We start from the raw sequence: 25,455 nt of genomic DNA, 5'->3' as shown, positions 1-25,455 counted from the left end.
CATTGTGTCTTAGCAAAGCAGTCATTGGTACCTGCCGGGGCACTGCAATGACGTCAGCCTCCCTCTGCCTCCACCTGGTGGACAGTGGCAACATTGCAACTTTAAGATTCATTTGATTCATTTTCTACCGCTTATCCTCACAAGGGTCGCGGGGGGTGCTGGAGGCTATCCCAGCTGTCTTCGGACGAGAGGCGGGGTACACCCTGGACTGGTGGCCAGCCAATCACAGGGCACATATAGAAAAACAACCATTCACACTCATTCATACCTATGGACAATTTGGAGTTGCCAATTAACCTAGCATGTTTTTGGAATGTGGGAGGAAACCGGAGTACCCGGAGAAAACCCACGCATGCACGGGGAGAACATGCAAACTCCACATAGAAATGGCCGAGGGTGGGGCAACTTTAAGATATTTTTTCTATTTTAAAGATATATTGGTATATATTTGTATATTTCCTTTTGAGTGTTAAGTCTCGTGAACACCCACCCCAGATATCCTCAAGGTTATATAATCATTAGAATAGTCAAAAATAGTCAATGGCATAATTAGTTGCTAGGTCCCGCCCCTGCATTGAAATTGTGCTTAATGGTGGCCATGGTTTTCAACCAATCTTGCTCAAATTTTATTCACATGCGCTTGTCAGTCCCCTAAATAAATCTAGGTTCTACTTTAAGCTGATTTGATGATACAAAATCCACTTATATAATACTTCTTATAGTTTCTACTATGTTTGAATGCTTACCTCAGGATAGGGCCCAAAGTAGGACAGCAACACTGGAAGAAGGACCAACCCGTTCAGAACCCCCAGAACTGTTAGGATGGCCAATACTGCAAAGAAATACCTGCAAACACCCCCCCACATACATCACATAAGCAAACTGTAATACATCAGAACAGCTGCATGCAAACACCTTTGAGCAACATTTTTAGTAAAAATACTGACTGAAAAAAAAATGGAAATGGAACAAGTCAGAAAGAAAATACCTGCGCAAACCACAGACATTTGGACATGGGGAGACATGAGCTAAATCAAATAATACACCCAACCACTCCCCACATAGAAGCACACCAAGTGAACCCCCCACATCGACAGGCACACATGCACTTAAAGAGAAATGTACCTTATGTGTGTCTACGTCCAGGCTAAAGGAGGCTTTGTCTTAAAGACGCCACAGAGAGAAAAGAAAGCGGAAGCATAATTAGCCAGTGCTCGTTAATTCAAAAGTGAGTTGGAAGGGGAGGGGGGTGATTGGGGATAAGGGTACTCGCTCTTGGGTGTGTGTGGTGTATAAGCAAAACACGGAGAAAACAAAGCAGTAAGGAATGCGAAAGGGGGGTTAAAAAAAAAAGGCGGGGGGTGAGGGGCGGTTGAGAGGATAGGGGCCTCCGTCTCTTCCATTTGAAGAGCAAAAGGAATGGAGTGAAGGGTCTAGAATTTAGAAGCTAGAACAATTTAGAGGAGGACGAAGCAAGTGAGTGGGCCCCCCTCCTCTTCTATGGCCCCCCTGTCTTTTATTTCCTTTCCTCTTTTTTCTCTCTCACTTCTTCAAGCTAAGCCCCTGTGAAATTCCCGGGCCACTCCACACAATCCCCCTCAGTCTAATTAAATCTCCTATGTGTCAGGTAAGACCCGCCGACGCCCGTCTCCCTGTCTTTCACTGGCGGAAGGTCTCTAGCAAGGGCACACTTGGACCACGAAGCCCCTTCATTCATCTACACAAAGTAATACAACAACAAACACCAATCATACGAATATTGACACATTCATGAATAGATAGTGGAAAGCTGTCTCAATGATGTCTAACAGAAATATGGGTCCTGACAGCCTCTCACTTTTGAGCCAAGAGGTACTGAAAAGGTTACTTTTGCCATCACTTCATGGACAACTTTGTCAAAACGCAGGCTTCGCTACACATTTTACAATAATAACCCTTAGTTCCATTTACACTGCTATTATTCTATTCTATTATTCTATTCAACACATTGTGTAGGGTTACTGCAGGTAAATAACAGACGCGGCCGCCGATAGCATAGCAAGCTACCGAGCTCACTACTTCGCTTCCAATTTATTTATTCTAAACAATAAAAAGTCTGGAGAAGGACAAAGTAAGAAGCCAAAACCATACCACTTCCACACGAAATGGGAGGAGAACTTCTTTTTATTCATTCATTCATTCATTTTCGACCGCTTATCCTCACGAGGGTCGCGGGGGTGCTGGAGCCTATCCCAGCTTCGGGCGAGAGGACTGGTCTACTACACCCTGGACTGGTTGCCAGCCAATCACAGGGCACATATAGACAAACAACCATTCACACTCACATTCATACCTATGGACAATGTGAGAGGAAACCAAGTACCCGGAGAAAACCCACGCATGCATGGGGAGAACATGCAAACTCCACACAGAGATGGCCGAGGGTGGAATTGAACTCGGGTCTTCTCAATGTGAGGCCTGTGCGCTAACCACTCTACCATAACCCACGACAAGCTAAAACTCAACTCTGAACCTACGACATCACTTCCTGTCCTCCTGATGTCTGTCCGCCATCTTGATTTACTCTTTTGGTAATAAGGGTGTAAAGCCATTGAAACCCGCTATTACAATACGCTGATGAGACAATAGCCACTGCACGACGTATGCGTTCCAGAAAAAAACAAGGAACTGCTAACATGTGAGTCTGTTATAACTGGTTTTCTATGGCATAATTACGAAAATGATTAATGCTTGGTGGAAATTCACTTGAAGCAGTCGGGTCTGGAAGCAATTACTCGTGATAAATGAGGGACAACTGTATATGTAAAAAGTGGATGAAGTGCACAATAGCACTTTGTTCGCACAAACACAGCATTAAAACTACAAACATACAAAACCGCATTTTCCCAGTATGGCTTACAAAATCTCAATTCAGAGAGACAATAGCATCCAAGCACCCCCCCCCCCCTTCTCCCCCCCCACCGGGCCGTGCACCCGCCGAGCTGTTTAGAATGAAAACATTCACAGGGGCTGACATAGGAAAGTCAGGGGAAACGCTCCTCTCAGTGCAAGCAGAAAAAATACGAGCAGGCCTTGTTGTCACTGCACTGCTTTGTTTGCTCAGACAACAGCAGAACCTCTAAATGGAGGCCCGGGACTGAGGCCGAAACCAGAGCACACCACTGGTGGTGCGGATAGAAGCGTCCCGAAGGCCTCTCTTGTGTTTGTGTGTGCGCTCTCGCTGGCAGGCACGACATCGTTGACCCTCATGATTACAAGGTCAGAGAGCAGGCTGGATGGAGCGTTCGTGAGGAGGAGGAGGAGGAGGAGGAGGAGGAGGAGGAGGAGGAGGAGGAGGAGGAGGAGGAAGGCGTGACTAACGTTTGGAGGTTACATGGACCTCACAGTGCTGAGTGCTGCCTTTTCTTAAAGGAGCAGGCCAAGTCAAATTACACAGCAACCTCATGTTGCGGCTTCACGCGACCATACCGAAATTATTCACTGAGCTCACTGGAAACTTTTCATAACACTCTGGTGGTGTGAACATGGAGAATCATTCCTCAATCATTCCTCATCTTCAGGATGGTCTTCTTCAACCTTGTATGGACCTGTGCTTACGAGAGCACACACACACACAAAATAAACCACTGACACAGAGCCCCCACAGTGTGTCGGTTTTAATTTCCACTTCTCCAGGCTTTCCACAGCTGTGCTCTGAACAGCCCCCCCCCCCTTCACCCTGTGCCTCCTCTCCCCCCATAAATGTCTAGCGAGGGCTGTTAAAACTAGCTGAAAGAGATTTCAAAAGCCAGAGGATTTTTTTGCTCTTCCAACACCCCCCCCCACTCTTTCATTTTACTTTACCCCTCCAGCCATCCTCCTCCTCCTTCTTGTGACCTTCAACTCTTCATTCGTCCCCAGGCTTCGCCCAAACAAGGCTGGCGTGGGGGTCACAAAATCCCACAAAGCTGCACACCTTTTTTTGTGTTCACTGTAAAAAGCTGTACTAAAACGTTTAAGGTTAAAAAATTTAACGCTTAAAATACCTTCTTTTGCTAACTAGCAGGTGGTACAAGACACTGTGGTACTGCCGTGAAGCACCTTGGACACTAATGGGATGTTGTAAGGTGCTAAAGAGAAAGAGATTTGAAAGAGAAACCGTGATCCCACTTCTGACACCATTTTTCCAGGGCATTCCAAGAAAAAAAACAGGTGCCTCATTCCAATCATTCTCACACCTCATAAGGTCCATCACACGTGCGTCACCTCTCCTAAGGTTCTATATAGGAAAACCTCACATTTACTCGTCCCATTTCTGACACTATTTGAACTCTGAGGAGCAGACAGATGCCCCATTTCAATGATTATAGATATAGTACAGTTATATATCACTCCTCTGACCAGCCTGTCAGACCCCCGAGGAGTAGTAGAACCCAGGTCTATTGTGTTCCAATGAACTGTGTGCCTTACCCCTCCCACACAAGGATTTCTGCTCTCAGGGGACCTTCAAACCGGGCACACCACGGGCTAATTTTGGGTTGATTCAAGAACTGGCTGTGTTCTTCTTATAGTAAAAAGAAAGAGGATTATAGCGGGAAAATGGAGGCCCTCATCATGCATGACCGGCAACTCAGGTAGATTCCTGTCCGACATGCAGGTTCAGGCACGGTCTCAGTGGTCTGCTGACGCCATACGGACCCCCATACATCAAGCCTCGTAGGGGCAATCCTTTTAGCTTGTAACATCACACATCCATAAAAGTCCACTCACCTGACGATGAAGTCGAACTCCGAGCCCGCCAGCATCAGAACGCCTAACAACGTGGAGAAGGCACCGTCAAGCACCGGCGCAAACATGTGCTCTAGTGCCAGCACTGCCCGCTTGTGACGGTCCCCTATGGCTGTCAGGAAGGCCTTCAACACACACACACAAAAACACACACTTTATCTCTCATTCTTGAGCACATAGCTAACAAAAACACATCATATGTTTGCATGTGTACCAGCGCCACATGGACGGTGAACTCCACCCCGATGCCCACAGAGGCGATGAGGATGACCACGGGGACGGCGCTCAGCTTGATTCCCATCAAGCCCATGAAGCCAAACAGCTCCACTGTCATGAGAGACAGAACCAGCACCTACACGGAAGCACAAGTTATTTAACATATAGACCAATTCACAATATATAGTTCTACTGGGTGGATGGGCAGAACTTTAAAATCCGCTTTTGTTTGTTTCTATATACTAGCTCCAGCACGTGTGGGAGAAATACTGAGCAAAGGGGGACAGGAACCTAGAGTAAATGCCATTATCAGCTGACAGGCATCAGGTTACACGGGGGCCCAAATCCTTTGAAGAAGGTGGGCAAGGCAGGGAACACTGAAAGTGTGTGTGTGGACATAAATTGTTAGCCAGCACAGACTATGCACATAAATGTCCACAAGGTGGTATGTGTCTGTCCATTTTAGTAGTAGTACTCTATAAGCTTTATCGTTATTATTATGAGGGTTGAATAAATGATCAAATTAATTAATCATAATTTTTATTAATTAATAGTTATTTTGAATATAGTCGAGTTAACCTGGGCTGCACGGCGTCTTAGTGGTTAGCACGCAGGCCTCACAGCTAGGAGACCCGAGTTCAATTCCACCCGTGGCCATTTCTGTGTGCATGTTCTCCCCGTGCATGTGTGGGTTTTCTCCGGGTACTCCAGTTTCCTCCCACATTCCAAAAACATGCTAGGTTAATTGGCGACTCCAAATTGTCCATAGGTATGAATGTGAGTGTGAATGGTTGTTTGTCTATATGTGCCCTGTGATTGGCTGGCCACCAGTCCAGGGTGTACCCCGCCTCTCGCCCGAAGACAACTGGGATATGCTCCAGCACCCCCCGCAACCCTTGTGAGGATAAGCGGTAGAAAATGAATGAATGAATGAATTTTGAATATAACTGGAGAACCCATCTCTGAATGTTCTGAACTCCTGTGTCCATACTAATTTAAATACCAGTCAAAGGTTTGGGGACACTATTTCATTCGGTAGCATGGAAAAGTGCCTCCAAACATTTGATTAGTACTGCATATTGAGCAGAATAACCCTCTTATTCTTATTAATATTACTATTAAATACATGTATACTGGACTCAGTGTGGTTAGTAAGGAGTCCATGACCAGTAGCAGAGGGGGCTTGAAGGGGCTTCATTTAGTGAGCAAAGCCACTCTGGTCTGGACAGGGCAAACAGTTAAACCTGACACCTCTCCATAACCCGTCTTTTGATGTCGCTAGTAAAACTAGGACGGATGAACAGGAGGGCCTTTCCCCCCTCCGTGTCCAAGAACTCGGGTGGCCGGGGCTGCTGCCTGCAGTAAAATACGGCCCACCGGAGAGAAAAACCAGAGCAATGTGTGCACTGTATGTGTACATGTTTTTCTGTGATTTATGTCCTGGTGTGTTTACACATTCATACCGCATGCGTGCAGGTATACACACGCCTGCGTGTTTGCGTGTCTCCTTGGAAACTCCACTGCCGACAGGAAAGAGAGGAGGAGTTGGGAGGATGGAAATAAAATCTAACTTTATAGGTTTAGAGTCAGGAGCAAAAGTGTGTGTCCTCTCCTCATCTATTTTAGAGCTTTGGTGTGTCTGGGAGCGGCAGACTAGACTAAACAGACGGACCCAAACAAAACAGCACAAGATAAACATTGATGACCGGGACTACAATAACACTCAGCAGACTGGTTTCCCTTCCTGCTCTTCTTTTGGGTTTGGCCCCTAGACCACACATACAAACTACAGAGATTCTTTAAATTACATTTGAATTGAGTCAAAAAAAAACATCAAAATGCTAGCACACATCTGAAAAAATCAGCTTCGTACATGTAATATGGATATTTTCAAAGTTTTATCCGGACAATTAGCTGCAAAGTCCCATCCCTTCAAATGTTTCTCAATGGCAGAACCAGCAAAACGCCACACAATGGAGACCAATGAAGCATACAAGCATATTCAAGGGTCAAATTGCATACCGAGTACCACATATTCATTGTTAATATTGTTTTTTCATAAGTTCTTAGAGAATAATGGTTGAATCTGAGCAACTGAAGCAAAGTTTTGGTGTCTTTTCCTGATACTTACAATGATGCCGGCCGTCCACGGGTTGAGCAGGAAGAGGGCACAGACCAGAAAGGTGCAGGCCAGCACCACGCTGATGGACAGCAGGAGCCAGTGGCGCAGACTGACGTACTGTTCCCAGAAGAGGAACGGGTAGCCATTGGGGTAGGAGGGTAGGCCTTGGCGGCTGTAGTTGCTGCAGATGGCTCGCACGCTTTCGATGGCCTCCACAAACTGCGGCGTCTCTCGGAGTCCGTTGAGGTAGAAGGGGAACTGTGCGTATTCGATGGGCTCGGAGGCCGGGACTGATGAATAAGCAAGAGCGTTAATGACAATTCCAGATGACAGTTGCCTGTTCTAATGAAATAACATTAGGATTAATCTTGGCAAAACTACCAGTGTCAAACCTGTGGAGTAGTTACATGTGTGTGTGTGTGTGTGTGTGTGTGTGTGTGGTGGAGATGGATGGAACAGAGCTGCATTGAGTCCACCCCAGCGAGTCTGTGGGCCAGCAGGGCTAATGAGGGCCTATCAGTTCCAGACAGAGCAGAGTGTCAGAGCCAATGTTGATCCGCCGTAATTGCAATGTCGGAATCGGCATTACCACACCCTAAAGTTAGTGCTGCCACGTAAAGGTGTAATAAAGATGCATACATCACGCATATGTAATGTAATGCCAACTATTGCAGTCGGTGTGTCTGCGCAGTATTTTAATCTGAGCTATAACATCCCATTAGGAGACTTGTCAAGCGCTTCCTGTTACTTGTCCAATGATATTGCCTTTGCTGTAGGACTTCCTGCTTGTTATCCAATTGTGCAAACCAAGCCTCCCCTTGTTATCCAAGGACACGGGAATGAGAACAGAGTGTGTAATAGTAGGGGTCTCCATGGTAGGTAGACGGGCACCATTAGAACGACCGCATTGAGCAGCGTCTTGGTCTGCAACCTGATCGTGCACACTCACCACAGTGGCACGGTGATGTCTACAAGTTTGGACTAAGAAGCAGGTAGACGAGAGGAAATAACCAAAAACCACACGGCTGACATGTAGTAAATACACAACTAGACCTGGGAAAAAGACTTACTTCACCATATACTGGACAGGGGTGTTTCATACTCAACTGCAACAAGTACCGGGCCTATATTAGGGGTAAGGACTTTGATATTAAATAATATAATAGGTAATGTTGGTAATCTACTGCAACAAATGGTGGTATCAATCATAGTAAACGTAGATACAACTAGCGGACAAAAGGAGGTGTATTTGAAGTCCACTATTACGAACACTATTTGAGGATGTACGGGTTTTCTTACTGCTGAGGCGCGTTTCGGGCATGGAGTCGGTGCGGTCATGGAGCCACTCGGGAGGGTGCGGGCGGATGTTGGCCTGTGACGCGGCGTACGCCACTGGGTCATTGCTGACCCAGGCGGTCAGGTAAATGTAGAACGCTCCAGGGTTGATGATACCGTCTGCATCTACAAGTCTCTGGCGGGTCAGCTACAAAACCAAGCAAAAGGGGAGTGTTATTTTGTACACTTATATATAATACATACAAATATGTGGAGACACAGGATTAATTACCGTAACTTCTGGTGTATAAGCCACAAATATTTTCTTAAACGTTGAACCCTTAAGCTTTTACATTGGTGCGGCTAATTTATGGCTTGTGATGTATCCTTTACTTCTGAAGTACTATTAATCATTTACATAATGTGCTACTTGCTAGCCGGTGAGGAAATGGTCACTCTTTCTTTGGCAGGAGCCCATTGGAAATTACGTGTGGTCATTACTCAATTTAACAGTCTTACAAAGTATGCTAAACTCATCACACAGCGACTTAACCCTCAAAAGGTAGCTGGGAAATATACAAGTACCAATACCAGTTAAAAAAGATACATTTCATCCAAGAAAATCATTTCATTAGTGCCTTCTGGGCTGCTGCAATGATATCAGCCTCGCTCTGGGCTCAGGGCTCCTCTGGCTCCCTCTGGTGGACAGAGGGAGCATTGCAGAACCTCAGAAGCCATCCATATACGTTTTTTATGCCGCTTTTCTTCCAATTAACTGATTTGCTCGTTCTGTTAAAATAGTTTTTAATTTAAACTTGTATTGGTACTTGTACTACCTTTTGAGTGCTAAGTTGTTGTGTGATGAGTTTAGCGCTCTTTGTTAAATGGGTTGGGCAGATGTGTCCAATTTTTTTTTATTTCCAAAGTATGCATACTCATGTGGGGTTGCGATGATGGAGCGTGGTTCCAGTTCTAGAGATAACGTCTATATGCTGTATTTACTACGGGTGTAACAGTCCATGTATTCGGAACATTCCGTATAGAGGCATAAGTCTAACTGCCTTGCAATATGAATGCGTCTTAACCAAGAACGTGATTATGTTTCCTTGGTTATGTTGCCTTGGTTGGTCATGTTTCCTACACCCCATATACTGTATGTTACTTCTGCTCTACCATGTGGAGGCAAAGGATAGACCCCTAACATTGGATGTTATAAGCTTTACTACACATCACTCTGCCACTCTCCCCGCACTCGGCCATAAATCCCTCCCTCTCAGAGGAAGGGAACGGTCTAGGGGGTGAAGCTCTACTAATGGGGTTAGGTAAATGGAGAAAGGGTTTTTTTTTAAAGGGGGAGGGGAAAAATAGCTCAAGTTAGCGTAACAATAAAAAAATTGGCTGGAGTCCCTGAGCACGTCTGTGTGTAGTTAACCTGGTTGTTAACACTGAAGGAAATGCCACCCAGCAAATGGAGGAGAGCAATAAAAATAACACGACATCTGTACAAATGTTGCTCACCCGCTTACTTCTCCTGACCCCTATGGGTACCCGGAATGCCCCACGCCATAGACAAACATGGCCAGACATAAAAAGATTGCGTGATAAAAGGACTAAAGTTCGCCTGTAGCACACACACATCCTACCTTTTGGTCCACCGTCCACCCTGTCTTCCGATTACCTCATTTATTGCCTTATATTAAAAACCACACATGTCCACAAAAGAACAGAAATGCTCATTTGACGGCACACAACAAATAAACAAGAGCTACCGTAGGAAGAGCAAAGACAAGGCCGCACGAGAGAGATTGACAGGAGCACAACAATAGGTACACCTGCCCTAACAAGAATGATCTTCTATAGCAGGGGTATTCAAAGTGCAGTTTGGGGTACATCTGCGGCAAGAAGCTTGGTTTTTATTGGCACTGTAAAAATAAAATTAGACCAAAACCGAGTGCGACTGCTGTGCCCACTGGGACTGCCACGATAAATCAATTAACCGTACGATAAATAAAAACAAACTCGCTACTTTTGCCAGCCTGGATAAATTGACGCTGCTGATTCTCCTGAAAAGGGGTACCAGCCATTGAGAGTATTCACTGGCATACCAGCGACAGTGGAGTTACTTGCCCTGCCATTCAATAATAATATGTAATTAGGGATGTCCGATAATTATTGGTGCTGATAATTGTCGGCCCTATATCAGTAATGTGTGATAATGTGATATCGGTATTTTCCCGATCATGAAAACCAATATTGAAAAAATGCTGTATACAACACATATGAGGGCTGCACGGCGTTCGTGTGGTTAGCACGCAGACCCGAGTTCAATTCCACCCTCGGCCATCTCTGTAGTAGAAACTAGTAGAAACTATAAGTATAATAGAAGTGGAATTTGCATCATCAAATCAGCCTAAAATAGAACCTAGACTAGGGGACATGTGGGTAAAATTTGAGCAAGACTGGTTGAAAACCATGGCCACCATTAAGCACAATTTCAATGCAGGGGTGGCAACCAATTGACTATTTTTCTAATGATTTTATAACTTTGAGGATATCTGGGGTGGGTGTTCACACACTCAAAAGGAAATATACAAATATATACCAATATGTCATTAAAATGGAAAAAAATATTTAAAAATTGCCAATTGTTCAATTAAATTCCTCGGCCATCTCTGTGTGGTGTGTGCATGTTCTTCCCGTGCATGCGTGGGTTTTCCCCCGGGTACTCCAGTTTCCTCCCACATTCCAAAAACATGCTAGGTTAATTGGCGACTCCAAATTGTCCATAGGTATGCATGTGAGTGTGAATGGTTGTTTGTCTATATGTGCCCTGTGATTGGCTGGCCACCAGTCCAGGGTGTACCCCGCCTCTCGCCCGAAAACAGCTGGGATAGGCTCCAGCACACCCCCACGACCCTTTTGAGGATAAGCGGTAGAAAATGAATGAATGAACAACACTTATGCGTTCATTCCGCCACTGGAGATATGTCATGTTACACATATTGATATGGGTTGATATTAAAATATAAAATCGGACATCAAATAATGAATTATTTGACAATTTAACACATTATTTGATTGATTCATTCATCCTCTATGTCTTCACTAAGGTTGTTGAGGCCATTTGCGGGGCACATAGAGACAAACAGCCATTCCCTACGGACAATTTGGAGTCCCCAATTAACATGCATATTTTTGGAATGTAGGCGAAAGCCGGAGTACCCAGAGAAAAAAAAGTACGGGAGAACATGCAAACTCCACACAGAGATACCCTGACTGTGTGGCCAACATGTAAAGCTAAAGTAGACCAGCATTCCAAAACATTTTATTCAACAACCAATCTCCTTAATACAATTTTAGCTTGAGAATCCTTTTGGTCTTCTGCATCCAATGAGCTGGACCTCAGGATGCCAGACAAAGTGTTAAGCTGACAGGCTGAATGCTACGGGGGAGACATCCCGCTGTCAGGACCCCTCACGCATGTTCATCCATCACACACTAACACACGCAAGAGTTAATAGGTTTTTCAGAAGGCAGGCTGCCATCCCGGCCAGAGCTTTAAATTCCTCAGCTCGGTAAAGTCATCGCAAAGCGAGATAGACGATGAGGGAAGACAGACAGGGAGGAAGAGAGGGGGACAGCGTTTATAAGGTGGGCGTAGTTCCTTTAGGTCCAATCACAGAGGCAGACCTGCTACATGAAGGATAGCCATGCACACGTTGGTGTGAAAAATGGCCAAGGATGAAGCTCTAAACATACCAGGTTGAAGTTTATGGGCTTGTCTCTACGTCCTGTCTGCACTAGAAGCTTATAAGCCAGGACTCCATCGTCAGAGCCATTCTTGTAGCTGTTGAGAGTGATGCGACCGGCCTCCCAGTCCTTGTCGAATGCCTGCTGCAGACCTGAGGGAACCATAAAGGAAAAAAAAAAATCAACACTTAACAACTCAGCACCACACACTCAACACTGAAACTTTACCCCCGACTTGATCAAGATTGGCTCCATTTAATATGATAACTAAACCGCCAAACACGACTTCAAAAAGCTGAAAATATGATGTTTTTTATTCATAGAGACCATTAGAGGATATATCAGGAACATGTGTCTCCTTCTCCACACTGCTCTCTTAATCCATATGTGCCTCCGCCGCTCTCCCAGGACTCACACTGAGGTCCGACTGCGGGAGATGTTGTTTTGGGTCTCGTTCCTCAGGCCTGTCTGGCTCCAATTTGTCCCACCATTGCACACAGCAATATCAGACACAGTTCCCTCACTCGCCCACACGCTCTGTGTGGCTCGCCTCACTCTCTCTCTCACACACACACACACACACACACACACAAACACACAGTACAGTAGATGTGCTATGAAGAAGACAGCCAGTCATGGGCCATGACTTTAACATTTAAGGAATGGGTGGACGTGTGCAAGGAAAACATCCATGCTAAGTGATACCGTCCAAAGCGGTCTGCACTAACTGTACCAACTGTGAAAACTAAACTGAATATATTTTAAAAACACTGTGGTGCCGCCACTTATTAACTGTTCTGTACAAAAGGCACAACCGCGGAATGTGAGGGATATACAACAGAGATGGGAAGGTGCGCTTCTGTAAGGCAGGGGTGTCCATTTCTGGCCTGCAGCACATATTCACAAATATAATTTAACAAGTAAACGACAGCAAAAATGGAAAAATCAACAGTAACTTTACAAGAATGAAGAGGAAATAATTACAATCTAACAATAAAAACTTGTAATCTTACTTAAAGAAAAACGGCATTACTTTTGTAGAGTTGTAATATGAGAACCCAACAAATTAGTATGGGGAAAAAGTAATAATTATAAGGGAATAAGGTGAAACTAATATGAGAATAAAGTTGTACTATTATGAAAAGGAAACTTACAAGAAGAAAGTTTAAATAGAATAGAATAAGTTATAGAATAAAGTCAAAATATCAATCCACTTTCTATGCCGCTTATCTTCACTAGGGTTGCAGGTATGTTGCAGACTATCACCCTGGACTGGTTGCCACCCAATCACAGGGCACATATAGACAAACAACCATTCACACTCACATTCATACCTGTGGACAATTTGGAGTCGTAATTTGGGGAAAAATTGGTTATTTTATGGGAATAAAGTCAAAATATTATGGGAATAATGGCATAATATGATGATAAGAACTATTTCAAAGATTATATAATTGAAATATTTGGAAAGTTAAATGGGCTGCACGGTGGCCAAACAGGAAAACGTTTGGACACCCTTTGTGTCAATGACCATGTGGTCAAAAAGAGCTACGTATGTTTTCCTTCCACTTTCTCATGCACTCCAAATCATTATTCATGTTATTGCCAACTACCGGTGCTACTATTTACTATGCAAAATGGACTCACAGACAATAATGCTAGTACGGTATATTTTCCTACCGAGCAGCCAGTCCCTGAAGTAGTGAAGCCACATGGGAGGGAGCTGTCCGTTGTCCTCCTTGAGCACGTAGCGAATAGTGCGGAACCTCTGGTGCAGCTGGTGCAGCAGAGGCTGCTTCTGAGCATAATCGGCTCGCTGCGTCACCACGTACATGTTGTAGAAGGAGAAGAACTTGAACTGGGCGCCGATGAAATCGTATTCGCTGGTTTCTCGGGGCACGATGTCCGTCAGCTCCAGGCCGTCCCTCACTTGGGTGGTCCCGTACAGGCTGACTCCCAGCAAGCAGAGGAAGAGCGCGATCACCACCACCTGCAATGTGGAGGGACGGGAACGCAGTAGAATAATATAGAGTGCATGGATGGATTTACTACTCCAGTCCTGTAGGTGGCGGTAATGATCATTACAAAGTATGTGCAGACTGCCCGAACTCTTTAACCCCCCAAAGTGGATGGCAAAATTCATTTCATTTTCAATTCATTTGTGCCTTCGGCGGTGGAGTGGTGAGCACACAGACTCACAGCTCGGAGACCAGGGTTCAATTCCACCCTCGGCCATCTCTGTGTGGAGTTTGCATGTTCTGCATGTCCCCGTGCATGCGTGGGTTTTCTCCCGGTACTCCGGTTTCCTCCCACATTCCAAAAACATGCTAGGTTAATTGGCGACTCCAAATTGTCCATAGGTATGAATGTGAGTGGGAATGGTTGTTTGTGTATATGTGCCCTGTGATTGGCTGGCCACCAGTCCAGGGTGTACCCCGCCTCTCGCCCAAAGACAGCTGGGATAGGCTCCAGCCCCCCCGCGACCTTTGAGAGGAAAAGCGGTAGAAAATGAATGAATGAATTTGTGCCTTAATCTGGATGTGCACCAAAATGGCCCATGCAGCTGGTCTTTATCAAAAAAGGTCAAATCAGTACACAGCTTGCAATTTCGTATTCGGAGGAGGGTAATCTGGTGTGAATTTTACCAGGATATTCCCCCAATAAGTGACCATAAAACATCCCATTTCAAGGAGAACAGATCTTGCATCCTTAGCAACATCCACTTTTGGTTTTATCTTCTTATAAAGTGGGTTTATATAATCTTGTTTACAAAGCCTCTGATCATTTGACCGTGTGTTGCCAGATTTCGCTAATAATCACGGATCAAAGAGCGCAGATGTAATAAAGTGGAATGTTCCTTTTAGCCGCTTGGCAGTGACGCCGGGGTTGCGATTTAAGGCAATCAGAGCGGCGCATGAAGTAATTTGCTAAACTGGAGAAATATCTGACAGGGCGATGAAAAGACAAAGGAAAGATTTTGTAATGATGTCAAGTACAGGCCACCAGATGATTTCGGTTGTGTGAGTGTTTTGAGAGGGCTGGCCACCCACTAGACTGAGGTCAGACTGTGTGTGTGCGTGTGTGTGTGTGTGTGTGTGTGAGAGAGAGAGATTCAGATATAACGAGGTCCTCCAGTCCAGATTTCTGAGCTCTGGGGACTAACTCCTCTCAACCTTAAACCCACAGAAGCCACTGATTGCTCACCTTAGTGGTGGACTGCAGAAGGAACGGAGCGTAGTACTTCTCAGCAAAAGAAGCCAGAGTCCAGCGGGTGCAGGGAGGCTCTATGCATCTTATGCCCAGCGAGGCCTCCCCGAATTGAGAGATCAGGTCCCGTGTGGAGCTGTTGTTCTCTGGGATCTGGTTATTTCCTGAAGCAGAATCCTGTGGTGCAGCCCCGGGATGATAATGATGATAACGAGAAGCAACATGACTCCGCCTGCCGCTGTTATTGTTATTATTATTGTTGTTGTTGCTGTAATAGTCATTATGAGGGTTGCTCCTGCTACGAGGCGGGTTGATGGGCTGCACGGAGATCTGCGACCTAGGCTCTGCTGTGGTGTAGAAAGCCTGCGTGCGGGGGTCGTACTCGGTCCTGAGCTGAACGGTGGACTGCATGGTGATCTGGGTCTGCTGGGAAAAGCCGTGGCTGCTGTAGGAGGGCGGCGGGCTGCTGTAGCCGGGGGGAGGTGTGCAGTATGAGGGCGGGGCTGTGCAGTAGGACGGTGGGGGGCTGTAGTGACTCCCGTCTGATCCATCCAGGTACGCCTGAGGCTCGATCTGGATCACACGGTTGGCGCATGGGCTGAAGGAAGAAAGAAGTGAAAGTATAAATACAGAGTGACAGTTATGTAAATGGATTGCACTTTTTCTTTGGCTTTTTTCACGTTCCGAAAGCTGTATCGGCTGCAACAGGGAGTCACAGAGTCACCATACACCTTACTGTTTCTAAGCTTGACAATAAACAGTCACTTCATTGTTCGATTTGTTGAAAATCAACATTAAAATTCGCAAAAATTACATTTAAAGTTGATGGCACCAGCCATGATGGACAATCTTGCAGCTCAGCATAATTTCCAAACATGATGTAATGTCAGCAAAAGGAGGGCAAATAAACATTTCTCTAGGTAGTTTGTCGACTTGGTTCAGTATTTTTTTCATCATGCCAAAACATTGTGTTGCTGCTGGAAGTTTTGTTTGTTTTGTTTTCCAACAGAGAAAGGTTTAAGACAACAATGGACTAAGCAAGTGCGGACAACGAGAGAAAGATGGATGCCTACTTCTAGTTCTGTTCTTGCCAGTGATCACTTCACTGACGACTTCTTCAAAGGAACACCTTTAAAAGAAGCATTTTTCTTGAAAGTACGGTATGAATGCATTTTGAGAGGATGCTATGCCGCCAACACACAGAAAAAAACAAGAGTCAACAAGTTATGTCTTGTTTACATAATGTCCTCTAAACAATATTCCACTATAGTGACAAGGCTAGTGACAGGGTATTATAATGCATTTTTTAAAAACTTTTCCCGCAGAGAACATTCATCTTGGATGTGAGGCCACTAAAACAAGCTATAAAAATACCTGTACGTTCATTAAGAAGCCCATTAAAAACAATACTTGAAGGATAAGCAACTGCAGAGTACTTTGTGTTTTAAAGGTGACCATCTACATGTCAAACGTCTCCCATTTCATCTCCAAATGTTTCTCCCTCCTCAAAATCTTCGCTATGATCACTGTAAACATCCTCTGTCTCATACACCACCAAGTTTGTGTAATTTTTAGATGCAACTTTTGCATTGGCTCTCATTGGATGGTGTATGTGTACCTACTGTTGTATTCCGGAAAGAGTTGAGCTCCAACGTGGGTATTTAACTTAGTGTAAGTGTACACAGCTGTGTGACTGCTGTGCCAAAAAGCATGCCCAGACTGGCAGCAGACTGGCGAGGCTTTCACAACAAAGACCCAAGCAGACAAACAACAAATAAGAGGGCAAAGCACATACATCATGAGAAGCGATTAGGCTAAGGAGTTGGTTGTGTCTGTCAAACGTACTTACAGTCAGACCACAGAGGCTTTCGGATTTGTTTGCTGTGTGCGTCCATACCTGTAGAAGCAACAGAAAATGTCGAAGCGCCTGTCTTCTCGTCGGTAAAGATCCATGCTAAGGATAGCGGGAAAGATGAGCAGCACCATGGCGAAGTTAAACACCACAACCACTGCAGCCTGCCAGAAAAAAAACACAGCAATAGTGGAAAAACACAACTGACAATGGACACATCATTAGTCATATCTTCTTCTCCTTTCACTATTATTCCTACATTGTACATATATACTGTCAATACCAGGCTCTATCCTACACATCTTGCATAACTTATTCATTCATTCATTCATTTTCTACTGCTTATCCTCACGAGGGTTGCGGGGGTGCTGGAGCCTATCCCAGCTGTCTTCGGGCGAGAGGCGGGGTACACCCTGGACTGGTCGCCAGCCAATCACGAGGCACATATAGACAAACAACCATTCACACTCACATTCATACCTATGGACAATTTGGAGTCGCCAATTAACCTAGCATGTTTTTGGAATGTGGGAGGAAACCGGATTACCCGGAGAAAACCTACGCATGCACGGGAAGAACAAGCACACAGCACACAGAGATGGCCGAGGAATTTAATTGAACTCGGGTCTCCGAGCTGTGAGGCCTGCGCGCTAACCACTCGTTCGCCGTGCAACCTAATTTAATCATAATATCATAAATTAAGTCACCAGCAATAGGTTTACGCTCATCAAAGATCATCTATGTGACAAGGAGTGGTTCTGTTTTTAAGGACCTACTGAAAAAACGCTAGTAAAAGAGCCTCTACATGACAGAAGCGCTCTCCAATCTATCTAATGCTGTAGCCTGTGAGTGTAATCTGCAAGCCAATGCCCTAGTAAACCACAATACTCTGATCATTTAATAATAAAAACACAAGCGATGGGACGTGTATTTTATATTTTAATACAACAAAATCAACAATGGCCTTTAAATACAAAAAGATTGGCAATACAGAGAAAAAAGTGAGGGATGTGTGTAATACAAGTGGGTGCAGTGTTGTGGTTTAAGCATTTGAAGGTGTGGCCAGTGCATAATCTAGGACTTGTGTGGTTGCCAGACACACAAACACAGATGTAACACAGTGTGCACCATGTATTGGTGTGTATGCGTGTGTGTGTAAGGAGACCACCCAAGGAGGCACGCAGAGAACCCCATGGGGCCTGAGGTGAGTAGACACTGGCACACGGCAAAGATATGCACATACTATACACGCACATATCTGTTAGTTTGGCTCGAGGTTTAAACTTCCTCTCTACACACACACACACACACACATACACACACACACACACTTTGTGACTCATTTACACACACATCTGTGCCCTCCCTCATTCCTCGGATCGCTATGTAGTCAGAGATAATGCAAGAGACACGAAAACAATGAAAACAATTCATTCTCAATTGGCCCACTAATGTCCAGACTGATCCCCTACAACTCCCGATACACACACACACACGCACGCACGCACGCATGCACACACACACACGCACACACATCTTCTGACCGCTCACTGACCTCCAAACAGGAAGGTTTACCATCACATCTGTCTTCCACACATGAATGTGTGTGTTCCTATGTATTTTGTGTTGTTAAACTAATGAGGATGAGAACAGGAACAGGAAGTGCGACTTAACTGATGTGGACTAAAAGTACTGGGCCACACAGAAAGCGAAAGTGAACATCGAAACAGCTAACTGGGAGGCCGTGGTTTGAGTCCGGACCCAGAGGTCATGTTCTTCCACACCAAACTCATCCAGTACAGAGGGTGGGGCTTTCTCTTTAATGTTTCCACAAGCATGGAATCATCCAAACATTAAAAAATGTTACAGTCTAAGCATGAAAATATTGATACAGCATACAAAGCAGCTTTAGGCATGTTCTTATTATTCTATACTGTATGTGTGTGTGCGTACGATCAAGCTACATGTATTATTAGACCCATGGGGTCAACGGATCTTGTTTGACAGAGTGTCTGCACTAAAGCCATCCATCCACACATGCTAATACACACTGAGGTAAAATCTGGCCCTTTGTGTGTGTGTGTGTGTGTGTGTGTGTGTGTGCGTGTGCGTGAGGACGAAATCTAAGCTCTGCTGCATGTATAAAGGGTACACTACTGTTGGCATTTGCATTGTTACACTGCACTCATGTAATGGTAATGGTTTTATCTCATTTGAACATGCATCAGATTACAATTGAGTGCATCCCATAAGGGGATAGAGGGGGAAGCATAAGAGGAGGAGTGGGGCTGGAGACAACAAAAACAAGCAAATGCATGCCTGTTTTCACCTTGTGGAGATAAAGTTATCACACAAATAGACACATGTAAGCCGTATGCTTTGTGGAGAATGCAAGCCCACTAGTAAAGCAAGAAAATAACTGACAGAATTGACTCTGTGTGAAAAGCACAGGCAAATAAATCGACTGGTACAACTATTGGTAATGGTAATGGTTTAATTTCATTTGAACATGCATCACATAATCAGTTCCCAGTTCCACATGTCCAAAAGGAGTAGGAAGAAGCAAAGCTTATTAAATCCTACCCCTCCATCTGGTACTTTTACAATCAGTAACTGTTACATTTGTTCACTTCCTGCTTTCCTAATATATTTTAATTTCATTTTATTTTTGTCACGTACCAAAGTACGAGGTGATATGACCATACAATGACATAATGGGTACCATAGTAACTGTCAATACAGTGATATGTATAGCACATCATGACTGGTTCAAGACTCCTCATCCTTGTATTTAGCAAACCAGGGCTCGACAATAACGATGTACCGATGGCCCGGGGCAAGTTAAAACAAAATTGGGGCAAGTAAATCTAATCAGTGATATTCCCGTCGGGCAAGTACACTTTAGCATGCCGTAATGCCAAGAGTTTTTTTTTTTACAGCGGTTCTTGTTGGGTGTTGGTAAAACACGGACTACGTAATTCCGGTGGTAATTTGCAAACCAATCCTTGCAATGGACCAATCAGAATCGTTTATTTAGACCGCGGTCCGTAATCCACAGTCCGCGTTTTACCCACACCCGTTGTTCGCGATCAACCAATCAGCGATCGTTTGACTAGGAAAACATCCATCATGGCGTCGCTGCCAACATCGTCTAATTCTGAAGGAAACAGCAAAAAGTGATGAAGCAGTGCCTCCTAAACAAGTATTTTATTAGCGGCAGCCAATCAAATGATGGCACAGGTGAGTGAATCACATTGCTGTGACAATTTGAAGTGGTCACAATGAAACACCACCCATTAGATCCAATACCAAGTGCTGATTTTGCACAAGCTACAAAATCTAGCGTTTCCGTTTCTCTGTGGATTTTTCTCACCTTTGCTTCACAAATTATTGTTTGACCATTGAGCATTTTTTTCTGGATTAAAAACACTTTACTAGTACACAAATGTGTCTATTCAATAATGTTTCATTGTGGTGCACAACTTATAAATATCACTGCTTACTACGACTACCATGTGTAAGGTATTATTTATTATTTTATTTATTTGAGATTCTCATGTGATGCCACAAAAAATTACATGATATCATTATGGCAGTCCTTTCATTTTACATGGGGCAAGTTCGGGCAAGTAGTTCTCACCTTAAGGATTCCCTATGGGCAAGTCATTTTGGTTTTTAATGTAGAGCCCTGCAAACATCAACTGCTTGTATTGTTTCTTGAATCGGCTCATCGTTGTGCATTGTTTGAGTTCCTTACTCAATCCATTCCATAGTTTGATTCCACATACTGAAATGCTATGGCTTTTTAACGTAGTCCTAGCATATAAGTGTTTCAAATTTAGTTCTTCCCTGAGATCATATTTCTCCTCTCTTGTAGAGAAGTATTGAATGACATTTTTAGGTAATTGGTTATTTTTAGCATTATGCATTATTTTAGCTGTTTGAGGATTAACTATATCAGCAAGTTTAAGTATTTGTGATTTTAGAAATAAGGAGTTAGTATGTTCTTTGTAGGCGGCATTATGAATTATCCTTACTACCCTTTTTTGCAGTACATTTAGCGAGTAAAGATTGCTTTTATAGTTATTACCTCATATTTCCACACAATAAGTAAGATATGGTAGAACCAGAGAGCAATAAAGAGTGTGGAGTGATTTCTGATTGAGAACAAATTTTTCTTTGTTCAATATTGAAATATTTCTGGCCTTATGTTGTATATTTGTAATATGAGGCTTCCAGCTCATATTTTCATCTATTGTGATCCCCAGAAATTTATTTTCCTTCACCCTTTCAATGTCTACACCGTCTATTTGTATTTGCTGGTGTATGTTGTTACTGCTGGTGAAACGTACTACTGTATATGTCCTCCCCATCAAGTCTGCACGGCTGTAAGACCATGCACCCCCCTCACTTTGACAGCCCACCTTCTTAAGGGACAATACTGCTATATAAACTTTTGACTCGTCAATGTACACTTTGTGTAACAGTATACTAGAAATGCCTCAACACATTGTCTAAATAGCTGGAAAAACAATTGAAGAGCTTGCAACCAAAAGGCGCTAAATCCATTTTGACTGATTTCGAGAAAATCAATGATTTTTAACTACGCACATATCAATCTATTTGGTCATCAAGTCTATATTGCAAATGAAAGAGCTATCAATATAGGTCATAAAAATGCATGCTATAAAAATCCTGCACACACCATGTATTGTATATATATTTTTTTTTATTAATTTTTTTTCGGATTTAGCGCCTTTTGGCTGAAATAAATTTGAAGTCACCTTTAACTTCTTCAATGGCATTGTTGTAAAAGAATGTAAGGTGCTTTAATGTGCTATGCTAATAAAATAATTACAACACAGAAGCCATTCTCAACATACAATACAAAATAATTATTATTAATTAAAGTAATAAAAATTTTATTAAAAGCAGTGCTCATATTTGACTGCACCATGAAGGTGACAGTGACAAAAATCATCTCATTACAAACTCTTTACATTGTATGTTTTTTAGTACAAGTAAAATAATGTTTCTCATGAAAGTTGGAGGTGTCAAGGTAGAGACATGCCTTTTATGGCGTAAAAAAAACTTCCATGTTACAGAATACTGTAAAAACACAATTTGTGTTCTCCTGAATTGCATAACATACTGTAACTATCATACGTGTACTTAATGTACACAAACAAAACAGGATGCGCACTGATACTGGCTTTCTGTATATGCAGTGCCAATTGTATTCTTCTCTCTGATTGGTCAGATTATCAATAGATGGGAAACTTGGGCCAATCAGAATAAAGAATAAAGAAAGGGATTTAGCTCCTTTTGGTTGAAATCTGAAATGGAAATAGCGCCTTTTGGTTGAAAGCATAAATTTCATATCACTTTTTTTCATATTTTTAAAAATTATTTCAAGACCAAAATATGTGATTTGGATACACATGACAGAGGTCTATTAAACTCTTGAAAAACATGCAACTTAGTGAAAATTGGATTTAGCGCCTTTTGGTTGCAAGCTCTTCAATTGAGTAGCAAGATAATTGTGCCATTTTGAAGCGCTATGAGTGCTGCCCACCCCAGGGAGCTGTGGTTCAGTAAGGGGAAACATGAATTCCAACATGCACTGTGCATTCTGAAGTGGACACCGAGTATGTCTCCCCCAGAGCTGAACCCAATTTAGCACCCTGTGGGGCATCCTCAAAGTTCAGGCAGTGCTAGATAACAATGATAATATTTGGGACATACTAACTTGTGTTATTTAGACAATAATGACCGTGTGTTGACTCACATTCCGTGGCTAGTACATTGATACTGCTATACAAGCTGCACACTGACTACTCAAAAGTACATCTAAGTTTATTTTCTATTGCACTGCCCCTTCAGAAGATGCTTGCTAAACCATGAGGGGTGTACTCACTTTTATGAAGAACTTTCACACAGCTTGTGTGCCGCTTGTGACAGAGGACCCGTTTTTGTCTCACTTTTCATTGTTCTGATGACGTCTATAATTTGTGACAGATGCATGAGAAGTCAGAGCCCCCCTACTGCATCACGGACCCCCATCTTTACACGAACACACACACACAGCCAGACCATTGAACTGCATTGCTTTTTAAACCTCCCACACAGATTCAGTTACTTGGACCGCATCACTACATCCACCACACCACCAAACTGCCTTGTTTCAATGCATCATTACTATCTGATGAGAATTGGAGTGTATTGAGATTAAGTGCTGAGATTTTTTATTTTGTCCTACCTGCAGAGAGAAGGCTCGCAGTGCAGGGATGGGAATGAGGGCCGCCATGAAGAACGCAGTGACGTTGCTGATGGAAGTGAGTGCCACGCTGGCCCCGGTCCTCTTCAAACACTCGCCCGTGCGGTCCTGAGCGAGATGAGACAAGGCGGGGCAAATGACAAGTACAGTCAGCCCTTTTGATCTGACTATAGCCGAAAGGCAAACGTGTACTACTTGAGATTAGGTAGCATTATCCTCACACTGATGCTGACTGACAGTGATTGCAGCGGCTTCAAGTGCAATTCCATGAATGACAAAAACACCTGCTGTTTCGTTCCTCACAACACTTCAACTGTTAAATTGTGACGAAGCCACTTTCCTACTTTAAGACGTACACACCAAGATAAGCATGCACAGGACCCCGCAGGGTTTTTTCTTTTTTTTGGCGGCAACTGTGTGAAGATTGTGAGGACATGCGGGACCACACAGGCTGCGTCGTCATACAGGCATGTTAGTGCGTGTGCGCGAGAGACACGCAAGATCAGGTTCAGCTCTGTTTAGTTTTCATCTCAGCAAAGGAAGCTGAGGGTTGAGGGGAAGCATAAGAGGAGGAGTGGGGCTGGAGACAACAAAAACAAGCAAATGCATGCCTGTTTTCACCTTGTGGAGATAAAGTTATCACACAAATAGACACATGTAAGCCGTATGCGTTGTGGAGAATGCAAGCCCACTAGTAAAGCAAGAAAATAACTGACAGAATTGACTCTGTGTGAAAAGCACAGGCAAATAAATCGACTGGTACAACTATTGGTAATGGTAATGGTTTAATTTCATTTGAACATGCATCACATAATCAGTTCCCAGTTCCACATGTCCAAAAGGAGTAGGAAGAAGCAAAGCTTATTAAATCCTACCCCTCCATCTGGTACTTTTACAATCAGTAACTGTTACATTTGTTCACTTCCTGCTTTCCTAATATAGTTTTTAGTTTTTTTTTATCACGTACCGAAGTACGAGGTGATTTGACCATACAATGACATAATGGGTACCATAGTAAGTGTCAATATAGTGATATGTATAGCACATCATGACTGGTTCAAGACTCTTCATCCTTGTATTTAGCAAACATCAACTGCTTGTATTGTTTCTTCAATTGGCTCATCGTTGTGCATTGTTTGAGTTCCTTACTCAATCCATTCCATAGTTTGATTCCACATACTGAAATGGTATGGCTTTTTAACGTAGTCCTAGCATATAAGTGTTTCAAATTTAGTTCAAATTTAGTGAGTGTGTGTTTATTCGTCTGTTGCGTTGGTATGTGATGTTTTTGGGCTTTCTTGTTGTCACACCATGACTTAAACTGTTATGCCTAGCGATCACCCAGTGAATTGTGATGGGCTTAGTAAAGTGTTAAAAGCAAGCTAACTCTATTACTTGTGAAATCACGCGCTTGATGTGATTCAACAGTGGGGGCGGTGTAACGCGACTACGTTGCTGCCCCAGCGGATGCCTGACTTTAAATCATGCGGTGGAAAAATACATTGGCGAACCCACGCACGTATCGGCCGATACCGATACAAGGAAAAAACGCAACTATTGGCCCGATATATCGTCTGGCCGATGTATCGGTCGTTCCTTAGTTATTACCTCATATTTCCACACAATAAGTAAGATATGGTTGAACCAGAGAGCAATAAAGAGTGTGGAGTAATTTCTGATTGAGAACAAGTTTTGCTTTGTTCAATATTGAAATGTTTCTTGCCACCTTATGTTGTATATTTGTAATATGAGGCTTCCAGATCATATTTATTTTTAGATCATCTATTGTGATCCCCAGAAATGTATTTTCCTCCACCCTATTGTGCATGGATCTGTGTGAAGAAGCTGCAGTTTGGATGCTGGACCCACCTCGAAAGGGATCCTCTTGTTCTGTCCCGTCTCGCTAAAGGCATGCGCGAGGAGGAAGACATCGTCCACGCCGACACCCAGAGCCAAAAATGGCAGGACCTACGGATGAAAAAAAAACCC

At 43.6% G+C, this 25,455-nt stretch overlaps 1 protein-coding gene across 3 annotated transcripts in view; it reads right to left on the bottom strand.

Annotated features, from left to right (window-relative positions):
- The window catches only part of ptch1 (patched 1), a 60,543-nt gene that overhangs the window by 4,783 nt on the left and 30,305 nt on the right, over positions 1-25,455 (bottom strand). The window contains exons 11-22 of one of the 3 annotated variants that reach the window (XM_058069901.1): positions 25,336-25,434; positions 23,449-23,574; positions 17,235-17,353; positions 15,335-15,935; positions 13,811-14,120; positions 12,140-12,282; positions 8,405-8,588; positions 7,115-7,395; positions 4,982-5,119; positions 4,750-4,892; positions 747-846; positions 32-74 (exon numbers count right to left, since the gene is read on the bottom strand). In XM_058069901.1, coding sequence (XP_057925884.1) covers positions 54-74; positions 747-846; positions 4,750-4,892; positions 4,982-5,119; positions 7,115-7,395; positions 8,405-8,588; positions 12,140-12,282; positions 13,811-14,120; positions 15,335-15,935; positions 17,235-17,353; positions 23,449-23,574; positions 25,336-25,434 — 2,265 coding nt within the window. In that variant the 3' untranslated portion in view covers positions 32-53. Of the gene's footprint in view, positions 1-31; positions 75-746; positions 847-1,125; positions 1,164-4,749; positions 4,893-4,981; positions 5,120-7,114; positions 7,396-8,404; positions 8,589-12,139; positions 12,283-13,810; positions 14,121-15,334; positions 15,936-17,234; positions 17,354-23,448; positions 23,575-25,335; positions 25,435-25,455 lie in introns of those variants that run through there. The other 2 variants (XM_058069902.1, XM_058069900.1) reach the window with 2 other exon arrangements.

Source organism: Doryrhamphus excisus, chromosome 4 (genome assembly GCF_030265055.1).
Source record: "Doryrhamphus excisus isolate RoL2022-K1 chromosome 4, RoL_Dexc_1.0, whole genome shotgun sequence".
NCBI classification, from domain to species: Eukaryota; Metazoa; Chordata; class Actinopteri; order Syngnathiformes; family Syngnathidae; genus Doryrhamphus; species Doryrhamphus excisus.
The sequence above is the reverse complement of the archived record's forward strand: the minus strand, read 5'-3'. Positions and strand labels throughout refer to the sequence as shown.